At 42.7% G+C, this 12,265-nt stretch overlaps 1 protein-coding gene and 1 pseudogene across 1 annotated transcript in view; both read right to left on the reverse strand.

Moving 5' to 3' along the window:
• Positions 1-6,422: 6,422 nt before the first annotated feature.
• The window catches only part of CHP1 (calcineurin like EF-hand protein 1), a 47,617-nt gene continuing 41,774 nt past the window's right edge, over positions 6,423-12,265 (reverse strand). The window contains exons 6-7 of the mRNA XM_044229804.1: positions 8,572-8,694; positions 6,423-8,411 (exon numbers count right to left, since the gene is read on the reverse strand). Of these exons, the coding sequence (XP_044085739.1) occupies positions 8,358-8,411; positions 8,572-8,694 (177 nt within the window). The 3' untranslated portion in view covers positions 6,423-8,357. The remainder of the gene's footprint in view (positions 8,412-8,571; positions 8,695-12,265) is intronic.
• On the reverse strand, positions 11,664-11,763 carry LOC122894922 (annotated as a pseudogene).

Genomic DNA, 12,265 nt, shown 5'->3' on the forward strand with positions numbered 1-12,265 from the left:
TCATAATAGGATAAAAAAGAATAAAATACTTAGGAAAAAATATAGTAAAACAAATCCAAGATTTATATGCCAAAAATAGAAAATATACTGAGAGAAATGAAGATCTAAAGTACAGAGACTTTCCATGTTCATGGTTTGTCAGACTCAGTATTAAGACCTGAGTCTTAATAACCAATTCTCAAATTGGTTAGATTCAATGCAATTCCTGTCAAAATTCTAGCACTTTTGTGTGTGCGTGTGTGTGTGTGTGTGTGTTAGAAATTGACAAGCTGATCCTGAAATATATGAGGAAATACCAAGGACACAGAACAGCTAAGCCAATCTTGAAAAAAAAATTGTCTGAATTATACTACCCAACTTATAACTGACTACAAAGCTACAGTAAATGAGACAATGTAGTATTCATGAGGATAGGCCTATAGAATCAGTGGAACAGAATTAAGAGTCCAGAAACAAACCCTTACATTTATGATCAATTTTTGACCAAGATGCCAAAATAATTCAATAGGGAAAGGATAGTGTCTTCAATCCAGGATATTGGCAGGGTCAACTGATACGTAGTTCAGTTATTAAAATATTAAAATACTTACACACTTCCCATTTCCCTAAGCCCAAGTTTCCCTTCTACCTTCTCTTATACTCAGAACCCCTAAGACTTACCCTCTACCCAGCAACTGAAGGGTTTACTGCCTAGCATTGCAGAAGATCTATCTTTAGGACTAAGCTCCAGCCATATATTCTGATAGATCAGTGCAACACTAGCTAAAAATAACTTCCCATTATAGATGTTTGTTTTTCTAGGGCACAGGCAACTAGGAAAGAACCCAAAACAAACCATAAACCTGGGATAAAACGGACTGTTTCTCGTTAATTTCATTAACAATCATGCCCTTCATGTTTAAAAATTCAGATGTACCTGTGTTCCTAACAACAAAAACAAATACAAAACACAAACATACACAAAACAAAAAATAAAATAATAAAAAATACTTTTTAAAAGATTTTATCTATTTATTTGACAGAGAGAGAGAGTGTGCCCAAGCAGGGGGAGGGACAGGCAGAGGGAGAAGGAGAAGCAGGCTCCCACTGAGCAGAAAGCTCCTACGTGGGGCTCAATCCCATGATCTCAATCCCTGAAATCATGATCTGAGCTGAAGGCAGATGCTTAGCCAATTGAGCTACCAAGGTGCCCCCCAAAATAAAAAAAAGATTTTTGTAAAATACTGTTATATATATACATGGTGAACCTAGTAATTATGTTATGAACAATAGGCAGGAATTCTAGATCATCTAGGTAAACCTCCCTTGTAATTTAGGAATTCTGCAAGATTCCTGACAAAAATGGTCCTTCAAGATTTTGCTTAAGCAATTCTAGCAACTAAGGGCTAGGGGATACACTAGTTTTGGTGATATCCTGTTCCTCATTTGAATAGTTTCATAATTATTGAGAAATTCTTCCTTAGGAGTGCCTGTCTGGCTCCGTTGATAGGAGTATAAAATTCTTGACCTTGAGGTTGTGAGTTCAAGCCCCACGTTGGGGGTAGAGATTACTTTAAAAAAAATTTTTTTTTAAATTAGTTTAAAAAAATTCTCGGGTGGTTCAGTTGGTTAAGTGTCTGACTCTTGCCAACTCAGGTCATGATCTCAGGATTGTGAGACTGCACCCCACACTGGGCTCCACACTAGGTGTGGGGCCTGGCTTAAGATCCTCTCCCTTGGGGAGCCTGGGTGGCTCAGTGGGTTAAGCCTCTGCCTTTGGCTCAGGTCATGATCTCAGGGTCCTGGGATCGAGCCCTGCATCAGGCTCTCTGCTCAGCAGGGAGTCTGCTCCCCCTCCCCCAACCCCATCTCTGTCTGCCTCTCTGCCTGCTTGTGATCTCTCTCTGACCAATAAATAAATAAAACCTCTTAAAAAAATTGTTAAGATTCTCTCCCTCTCCCTCTGTCCCTACCCGCACCTTTTTTTTTTTTTAAAGATTTTATTTATTTCTTTGACACATAGAGATCACAAGTAGACAGAGAGGCAGGTAGAGAGAGAGGAGGAAGCAGGCTCCCCGCTGAGCAGAGAGCCCGACTACCCCAACCTCTTAAAAAAAAAAAATGGAATTTTTTCTGAAGAGGGTGTCCTGACTGGCTCATTGGTAAAGCACATAACTCTTGATCTTGGGGAGTTTTGGGTTCAAGCCCTATGTTGGGTGTACAGATTAGTTAAAATTTTTTTTTAAAGTATTTTATTTATTCATTTGAGAGACAGAGAGAGCACAAGCAGAGGGAGAGGGAGAGAGAGGGAGAAGTGGACTCCCAACTGAGTAGGGAGCCCAATATGGGGCTTGATCCCAGGACCTGGAGATCATAACCTGAACTTAAGGCAGATGCCAAACAATCTGAGCCACTCAGGTGCCCCTACTTAAAAATAAAATCTTTTAAAAAAATTGTTTCTAAAGTAGTAGTGTATATGTTTTTGGAAGTAAGAGATTTTCTTGCAAATGAAACACTTAAAGATGTGTTTAATGGTGCTTTATATCTATTATACCAGCCAAGAGAATTTACCTGATTCTTATTTCTGCAGCCACATTTAAGTATAGGATATACCAATTCACTTAACCTGGTTCAGTTCTTTTTTTTTTAAAAGATTTTATTTATTTATTTGACAGAGAGAGATCACAAGTAGGCAGAGAGTCAAGAGGAGAGAGAGGGGGAAGCAGGCTCCCCGCTGAGCAGAGAGCCAGATGTGGGGCTCGATCTCAGTACCCTGAGATCATGACCTGATCTGAAGGCAAAGGCTTAACCCACTGAGCCACCCAGGCGCCCCAACCTGATTCAGTTCTTTTTTTTTATTTTTTTTTAAAGGTTTTATTTATTTGTTAGAGAGAGAGAGATACAGAGCGCAAGCACAGGCAGACAGAGTGGCAGGCTAGAGGCAGAGGGAGAAACAGACTCCCTGCTGAGCAAGGAGCCCGATGTGGGACTCGATCCCAGGACGCTGGAATCATGACCTGAGCCGAAGGCAGCCGCCTAACCAACTGAGCCACCCAGGCGTCCCTGATTCAGTTCTTAAATAGACTGCAAAGGGTGATGGGAAGTGTCAAGACCATGCCTTCAAAGTCTTCCTAATTTTGACCAGAGGTCAGAATCTAATGGTTGGAAGACTGAAGAGTAAGAGAAGAAAACTGAGTCTTGGCATCTCAAGATGAAGTCCTTGATCAGGTTCTACCTGAGGTTAAGATATCAGGCTGGTTACTTACTCCATCTTAAAAGACAGGAGGCTCCTCATTGCGGTCCGCTCCATCCCAGAGCTGGGAAGAACCTGCCTGCAGTACCTCACAAAACTACAGGTAAATCTCCCATCACTCCATGGTGTGAAAAGAAAAAGAGGAAAAGAAAAAGAATTTCTAAATTGCAATTTAAAGTTTCTACTAAGCTAGATGTTAAACAGATCTATACTGGAAAATATCAGCCATCTTCAGTTTGAATCATTCATTGACTCAAAGCTCAGTCAAAATTATGTGAATTTAGGGAATTTCGGTCCAGTAGTGACTTCCTTCCAAGCAGTTCTGCTCTCAGTGTTTAGGAAACAGAATAACTACCTGGTTTGTAGTTTAAGAAGACCAGTTTGTAAAGACAGTACTCTCTGAGGCATCTCTGCAATGAATTTTTCTCTAAATCCCAATCAATCACACAATCTGTTCTAGTATTTTATGTTTAAAGATGTATTTATTTATTGAAGATTTTATTTATTTATTTGACAGAGAGAGATCACAAGTAGGCAGAGCAGCAGGCATGGGGGAGGGGGAAAGCAGGCTCCCTGCTGAGCAGAGAGCCTGATGCAGGGCTCCATCCCAGGACCCTGATATCACAACCTGAGCAGAAGGCAGAGAGTTAACCCACTGAGCCACCCAGGTGCCCCAAGATTTATTTATTTTAGAGAGAGAGCACAAGGAAGTTGGGGGGGGGGACAGAGGGATTAGGAGAGAATCTCAGACTCCCCACTGAGTGACACAGGATTTGATCTCACAACCCTGAGATCATGACCTGAGCTGAAATCAAGAGTGGGCTGCTTAACCAACAGCCACCTGGGTGCCCCATATTCTAGTAAGTATTTTATTTTTAAAGATTTTATTTATTTATTTGTCAGAGAGAGAGGGAGAGAGGGCATAGACAGACAGAATGGCAGACAGAGGCAGAGGGAGAAGCAGGCCCCCTGCTGAGCAAGGAGCCCGATGTGGGACTCGATCCCATGTTGGGGTCATGACCCGGGCCGAAGGCAGCCGCTCAACCAACTGAGCCACCCAGGCGTCCCTAGTAAGTATTTTAAATACAGAACCTGATAACATGATTCTAAAGTCAATTTAAAAAAGCAGATGACAGTAAAGAATATTCCAAAAAGAAGAATGAAGGTAAAAGAAAGTAATTCAATTACTTGTGGCAGCTTGGTATTCATTTCTTTGGAGACATATCAAAAGCTTTAAGTATATGTCCAAACCTTAACCTAGTAATTCCACTCCTGTAAAATCTTTTCAAAGAAAAGAGCTATGTGTGTTATATGTATATATATGTGTAATATATACATATTATATATGTATCATTATAACATAAAATTGGAAACAATAAACAAGGTAATAATTACATGCTGTATCGTTTGTAAAATATTATGTAACCATTACTACAAGTTAGGAAGAACAGGCAGCATAGGGAAATACTACAACACATTATTTTTTAATTTTTAATTTTTATTTTTTTAAAGATTTTATTTATTTATTTGACAGAGAGATAGATTACAAGTAGGCAGAGAGGCAGGCAGAGAGAGTGGGGAAGCAGGCTCCCACCAAGCAAGAGAGCCCAATGTGGGGCTCAATCCTAGTACCCTGAGACCATGACCTGAGCCGAAGGCAGAGGCTTAACTCACTGAGCCACCCAGGCGCCCCACAATACATTAATTTTTTTTTAAAGATTTAAAAAATATATATTTTATTTATTTATTTGACAAAGAGAGAGAGAGATATCACAAGTAGGCAGAGAGGCAGGCAGAGAGAGGGGGAATCAGGCTCACCGTTGAGCAGAGAGCCTGATGCAGGGCTTGATCCCAGGACCCTGAGATCATGACCTGAGCTGAAGGCAGAGGCTTAACCCTCTGAGCCACCCAGGCGCCCCAATACATTAATTTTTTAAAGCTGATATAATCTCGGGCGCCTGGGTGGCTCAATCAATTAAGTGGCTGCCTTGGGCTCAGATCATGATCTGGAGTCCTGGAATTAAGGCCCCCATCAGGCTCCCTGCCAAGCAGGGAGCCTACTTCTCCCTCTCCCTCTGCCTGTTGTTCCCTCTGCTTTGCTCTCTTGCTCTGTCAAATATATAAAAATCTTAAAAAAAAAAAAATGCTCCCATCCTTTAAAAAATAACAAAAAACAAAACTGATATAATCTTGTGTTATGTTCCATTTATGTTCAAATATGTAATGCATGGATAGACCGGAAAGAACAAGAGAAATCAAGTTGGTTAAGGAGATTTTTCCCCAAACTATTTAATGCTATAATGTTTTTACAACAATTTTACAGTATTATGTTCTACTTTAGTCACCAGACTGTTGTTCCTTTGGCCATGGCCTGTAACATTCAGCTTTTCCCAAAAAGGACTGCTTGGTCCTTCATCTAGTTTCCACTTTCACTGAATCCTAACATTAGACTTAAAAGTGAAACAAAGCTTAAACACCATGCAAGTCATTTGTAACAGACTTTTGAGGCAGATGGATGGGAAAAGAGGGTGTTGTGCTAGAATTTGTAGACCTGATTCCAGCTGTTATTACAGCTCTGAGTCCTGTGGCATGCCACTAACTGTAAAGAAAGCTATTTGCACCCTGCAGAAGAGGCAGTCACTGCGTCTGTTTTTTTTTTTTTTCCCTTAAGTAGGCTCCACACCCAGTGTGAAGCCCAGTGTGGTGCCCAGACTCATGACTCTGAGATCAACACCCAAGCTGAGATCAAGAGTCAGGTGCTTAAGCAACTGAGCAACCCAGGCACCCCAAAGTCCTGGATCTTGAAGATGTGAAAAGCCATGTAATAACAGCTGGGTATGTCATTGAGGCTGTACATACATGAGAGGGTGGATGACTTAGTAACAAGCAATAAACACATAACCCATTTTTAGGCCTTTCTACATTTAAAAAGCCAAGAAGTCCAGAACAGAAATGGAATCCTCCCTGCAGTGAGTGGGAAGTGGTCAAGGTAGCAAACCTGGGCCCAGAGGGACACAGTACTGACCCCCAGATGAACACCCCCACATCGTGTCAGGGCAGCAGCAGAGCAGACGTGCGTATTTGATGGCACAGACATAAACCTGAGTAAGGGAAACACAGTTTGGGATTTTAAAACTTGTAGGAGGGAACTGAGTTATATAAAATTCTTTAAAGACACATGGACAAAAGGTTTTTTGTTTTAACCACAAGTATTTATTGATGGATCAAAGAATACAATTTTAATGGAAACAATAAGGCACAACCGTGGATTAAAACAGTTTGCTATACAGCCAAAAGGAGGAAAAAGCCACATCTTAAGAACTTTAAATATGGAAATCAAGGAGCCTCTGAAGTACCTCTCTAAAAGATCAGTGTCAGAAAATTCTTCCCCTTTCTACATTTCCTATATTACATCACTTGATCACAAAGTCAGACTGATATTTCATCAAGAATTCCTCAGTCATTCATACTTGAGACATCCGGCCTGGCCACTCCCGTTTGCTACTCTTCCCAATCCCTCTGCAGCATCCTGTTTTTGTTTTTAAGCAATTCCCTTCCTCAAGTATTGAGTGCACATCTTGGATAGCCTTCCAAAGCAAGGAAACAACCAAGCGAGCAAGCAATGCATCAGAGACAATCAGCCAAGGGCAAACATAAAGACGAGGAGACGGCTAAAGACAGGATGGCGACAGCCTGATTCACAGAGGTCTGTACTAAGCTGGAGGGGCAGAGAAGTTGCTCTGGCTCATGCAGAGGCCTGTCACACCACCTCAGGTTTGCCACTGATGCCAGACTCCTTGCTTCTAAGAGATGAGTAGTGGTTTACAGAGGAGCTAGGAAGTCAATGTAACCAGGCAGCTTCTGATAACAATACATTCAATGCTTTGGACCTCATTCAGGAGCAGACTATGGCTTCCAGCCTTAACATTTGCCAAGCGTAAAATTCATTGAGAATTTTGTGCAAAACTTCAAGACACTGAGGACAGTCTTTAAATCTCTTGGACTGGGATAAGGTAGGCACTTCCGTTAACACTGCTCATCTTGTTTGGAAATGGGACCTCAAACATATTCCAGGGCACATAACACTGAGGCATAAACCATGGTGCAGAAGTGGGGGTACGCCAGGGTTTTAGAGTGCCGGGCTCCTTGATCAAAAAGCCACGAGAAAGTTCCCCAAGCGTATTGTCAGGGCAGCCATTCTGGTGGTGATGGTATCCTCAAACTAAGCAAACCTGCAGGTATATGGCCCTTTTCTGAGGAGTCAACACTGTACTAACAAGAGTAGCCATGTAGTTATGTATGTTGAGAACCAGAGGCCAGAGGTAGAGCGACCTGGGCGAGCCATCTAGAAGCCTTGGCTCTACACTGTGCACCAAGGCCTCCACCTTTCAATAAGAATACCTAACCAACAGCCCTTTGATGACAGAGCAGAGTGCAGGGGACCAAGAGATGATCATTCTTCAGAGAGAAGTGTTGGTTATGGAAAAGCTCCTGGAGAGGCAACATCCCAGAGACCCATCTAAGAAAAAAGGTAGACAAAACCCGCCAGATTGCCACACTACCCTGCCAAGTCAGAAGTATGTTTCACAGGCACAGCTTGGGGTGCTGAGTAGAACAGGGGGACTGAAGCTTAGTGAAGAAGAGGGAGACTGAAGAACTAAGTGAATGGTATGTTGGGTGGAAGAGGAGGAGGAAGCAAAGGACATACAAAAAAGGCTGGAGGAGCATGCCGAAGCCCGGCTGGAGGGAAGGCAGCAAGGCTGTCGTCTATATCCAGTGAAAGAGCTTTGCTGGTTGGTTCTTGGCATGGATTCCCTCTCTCACTTTTTCAGACTGGACGGACATACGGCCTTCAGCAGCAAACCAGGGGAGATGATATTCAGAAATGGAGATAACTGGCGAATGATACTGAACAGAAATGGACGGGGGTACCATTCTGTAATGCCCTGTTTATGCACCGAAGGCAGGTTTATGTTGACAGGACATGTCTGGGGTTGTCATGCAACAGCAGTAGTACTTTGGGAGAAGGGGAATGATGGGGTGGAGGTGGGGCTGGTGGACAGGACGACTCTTGAGTTCCAGTTCTTAAATACTAGAAAGCAGGGAACAGTTTGGTCTCAGTCCTTCAGTGAAGAAATCGGATGCTCATTTTCTGTTCTACATCCACCTTCTCCAAAACCTGCAGGGGGAGAAAACCCCCAAATCCAATTATGGTTATGAAGGTCAAAACAGGAGATACTGTCCCAAGTTCTTATCTGAATGTTTTTCTCCCTCCCTCCTATGCAACAGAATTTCCCAACTTCTTCAGACTTTTTCAAACCAAGAGGGGACTGACTGACCTTAACAAATTCTGTGAAAGATATGGCGCTGTCCCCATCCTGATCTGCTTCCTGGATGGTCCTGTCTGCGATGCTGCCCAGCTGCTCATCTGAGATGTTTACTCCAACCATCATACGAAGCACCTACAGGACCAAAAGCCACGAATTACAGGAGACCTGGGGGTCAGGAGGGCTCTTTTATTTTATTTTAAAACATTTTATTCATTTTTTTGAGAGACTGAGTGTGAGAGAGCACGAGAGGGGGGAGGGTGAGAGGGGAAGCAGACCCCCTGCTGAGCAGGGAGCCCTATGCCTGGATCCCAAGACCCTGGGATCATGACCTGAGCTAAGGCAGACACTTCACTGACTGAGCCACCCAGGCACCCCAGGAGGACTCTTTTAAAAAAAGATTAAAGAAAAAGCCACTCCCACCCTCTTTTCCTTTGATGTCCTCAAATATAACAGCTAGAAAGCAGAAACCCTTGTCTTCTTATCTCGGTCATTTGAGACAATGAGATGAGCAGAACTCTCTGGCAAGGTCACTGGATAGGAAGGCAAAGCTTCACGGGGTGGGGGTGGTTGGCGGGGGAGAGTCCTTTACATTTTGCTCTTCCATTACTTTTTGTCAGGTATACAGATAGATATGAGGCTCTGGGGGTACAGCAGTCATCCTAGGACCATGAGGTGAAAGTCCTCTGTGTTATGCATGCCAGAGCAAGAATACAGAAGCCCAGTTCCTGGACATCACCTAGGTTCAGTATCAACCCAGATAATCTATCCCCAGACTTCTTGCTGCATGAGGCAAACTAGTTCCTTATTGGTGTAAGTCAGTTTGGGAGGGCTTTCTAGGAATCCCACAGGAATGCAGTCCTCTCTGAAGAAGCTCATTAACCCAGCTATTCCTATAGCATAGCCAAGAAACATAAAGATCTTTGAAGGGGTAAATACTAACCCCTTCTTTTTAGAAAAGCAACAAGCACATTTAAAAAGGACTGTAGTCAAGAGAATTTAACATGTTTCATCAAATTTGCTTCACAGATAACAAAAAAACTTTTCCCCCAATTCTGCTAACATCTTCAGAGTGTAAATGTACTTTGAAAATTGTTTCTTTAAGCAAAATGAGCAATGGTAGTGACATGACTTTTGGTATGAAATGCGGGAAGGGTGCTTTTGTGATGCCTCATGTCACTGCAGCCAGTCAACTCTGTCTTCAGAGCTAAGAGCTGAACTTTTCTACAGTAGAGAGAGCCCTTCTGGCCCAGCAGGAAGGGCCTTCCTTTCCATCCTTCTCCAATCTCATGACATGGATTTTTAAAAAGTAAATCGCAGGATTTTCTGAAAAGAAAAACAGAGCTGAAATACCAATTTGCATCAATACTGGTTATTTCATTTTACAAACTGATTCTTGAAAACTGGAAGTTGTACATTTGGGAGTACAAAGACAGACACTGGAAGGATTAATAAAAAGAGGCATTCTTGGGGCACCTGGGTGGCACAGTTTGTTAAGCGTCTGACTCTGGGTTTTAGCTCAGACCATGATCTAAGGGTTGCGAGATGGAGTCCCACACTGAGGGGGGCCCATTCTCTCTCTCCCTCTCCTTCTGTCCTACTCTCTCTTTCTCTCTCTCTCAAAACAAAATTTTTTTTAAAAAGAGGCAATCCTGGCAAAAATACGGAATGGCCAAGCCATTTACCATTTTCCCTGATTGTGTGTGCCTAACTAGACAAATTCATCCTCAAATAGCAGGTTCTTCAGATCTCAGTCCAATTTTTCTCTGAAGTATTTTATTTTTAGAATTAGAGAACTGTACGGAGCTTGTGTGCTCTGTGGGGAAAGGAGTGGAGTTATCTGAATAATCACTCATCCAGGCTATTAACGAGGACAAGAGCATCTAGAAGTGGCTTGATCCAGGTCCCAGCAACCAGTGGCCCTCACTGTCTGCCAGGCTTCTGTGCCCAGTCAGCTCTCGACAGAGGGTTCCAGATGGGAATTTGATTATCAAACAGGACTTTTATTATTACTACATTTTTTTTAAAAGATTTTATTTATTTATTTGACAGAGAGAGATCACAAATAGGCAGAGAGGCAGGCAGAGAGAGAGAGAGGGAGGAGGCTCCCTGCTGAGCAGAGAGCCCGATGCGGGACTCGATCCCAGGACCCTGAGATCATGACCTGAGCCGAAGGCAGCGGCTCAACCCACTGAGCCACCCAGGCGCCCTAGATTTTCTTTTTAATAAAGATTTTCCTGGGACGCCTGGGTGGCGCAGTTGGTTAAACGACTGCCTCCGGCTCAGGGCGTGATCCTGGAGTCCCGGGATCGAGTCCCACATCAGGCTCCCAGCTCCATGGGGAGTCTGCTTCGCTCTCTGACCTTCTCCTCGCTCATTCTCTCTCTCACTGTCTCTCTCTCTCAAATAAATAAAAATAAAATCTTTAAAAAAAAAATAAATAAAGATTTTCCTTATTTATTTGACAGAGACACAGCGAGAGAGGGAACACAAGCAGGAGGAGTGGGAGAGGGAGAAGCAGGCTTCCCGCCAAGTAGGAAGCCCAATGTGGGGGCTCGATCCCTGGACTCTGGGATCATGACCTGAGCTGAAGGCAGACGCTTAAGGGCTAAGCCATGCAGGCACCCCTACTACTTGTTTTCTTTTTTCTTTTCTTTCTTTCTTTCTTTTTTTTAAGATTTATTTATTTATTAGAGAGAGAAAAAGAGAGAGCACAAGCAGGGGGAGGTGCAGAGGAAGAAAGAGAATTTCAAGCTGGTTCCCCGGTGAGGATGGAGCTAGACATGAGTCTCAACCATTACCCCAATCACAACCTGAGGTGAAATCAAGAGTAGGATGCTCAGGGCGCCTGGGTGGCTCAGTGGGAGCCTGCTTCCTCCTCTCTCTCTCTCTGCCTGCCTCTCTGCCTACTTGTGATCTCTGTCTGTCAAAAAAAAAAAAAAAAATCTTAAAAGAAAAAAAAAAGAGTAGGATGCTCAACTGACTGAGGCAGGAACCCCTATTATTACTACTTGCTAATGTCTGGTAAGGTTTGTTGTTTATTCCTTGTATCAGTGTAAGAAAGCTCCCTTCTATCTCTGTTTTTCTAAGAACTTTTTTTTTCTTTAAATATGAAACACAAATTTGTGTGTCATCCTTGCACAGGGCCATGCTAATCTCTATATTGTTCCAATTTCACTGTATAGGAGGCCAAAGTAAGCACTTGCTTAGACTTTTTAAAAAAAATCATGAATGGATGATGAATTTTATCAAATACTTTTTTTAAAATAAAGATCTTATTTATTTGATAGAGATCACAAGTAGGCAGAGAGGCAGGCAGAGAGAGAAGGGGAAGCAGGCTCCCTGCTGAGCAGAGAGTCTGATGCGGGGGCTTGATCCCAGGACCCTGGGATCATGACCTGAGCTGAAGGCAGAGGCTTTAACCCACTGAGCCACCCAGGCACCCCATCAAATATTTTTATTCTGCAGAAAAGACCACGGAATTCTACTTTAATCTGGTAAGGTGGCAAAATTGATTGATTGATTTTCTAATTTTAAATTTGAATTCCTGATTTAAACCCACCTTGGCTAAAATCCAGCCTCCTTTTTATACACTGTTGGATTCAGTGTGTCAGTATTTTGTCTAGAATTTTTACATCTATGTGCATAAAAGAGATTGTGCTTTAATTTTCTTTACTTATGCAGTCTTCACAAGGTTTTCACATCA

This window comes from Neovison vison, chromosome 13 (genome assembly GCF_020171115.1).
Source record: "Neovison vison isolate M4711 chromosome 13, ASM_NN_V1, whole genome shotgun sequence".
Classification (NCBI taxonomy): Eukaryota; Metazoa; Chordata; class Mammalia; order Carnivora; family Mustelidae; genus Neogale; species Neogale vison.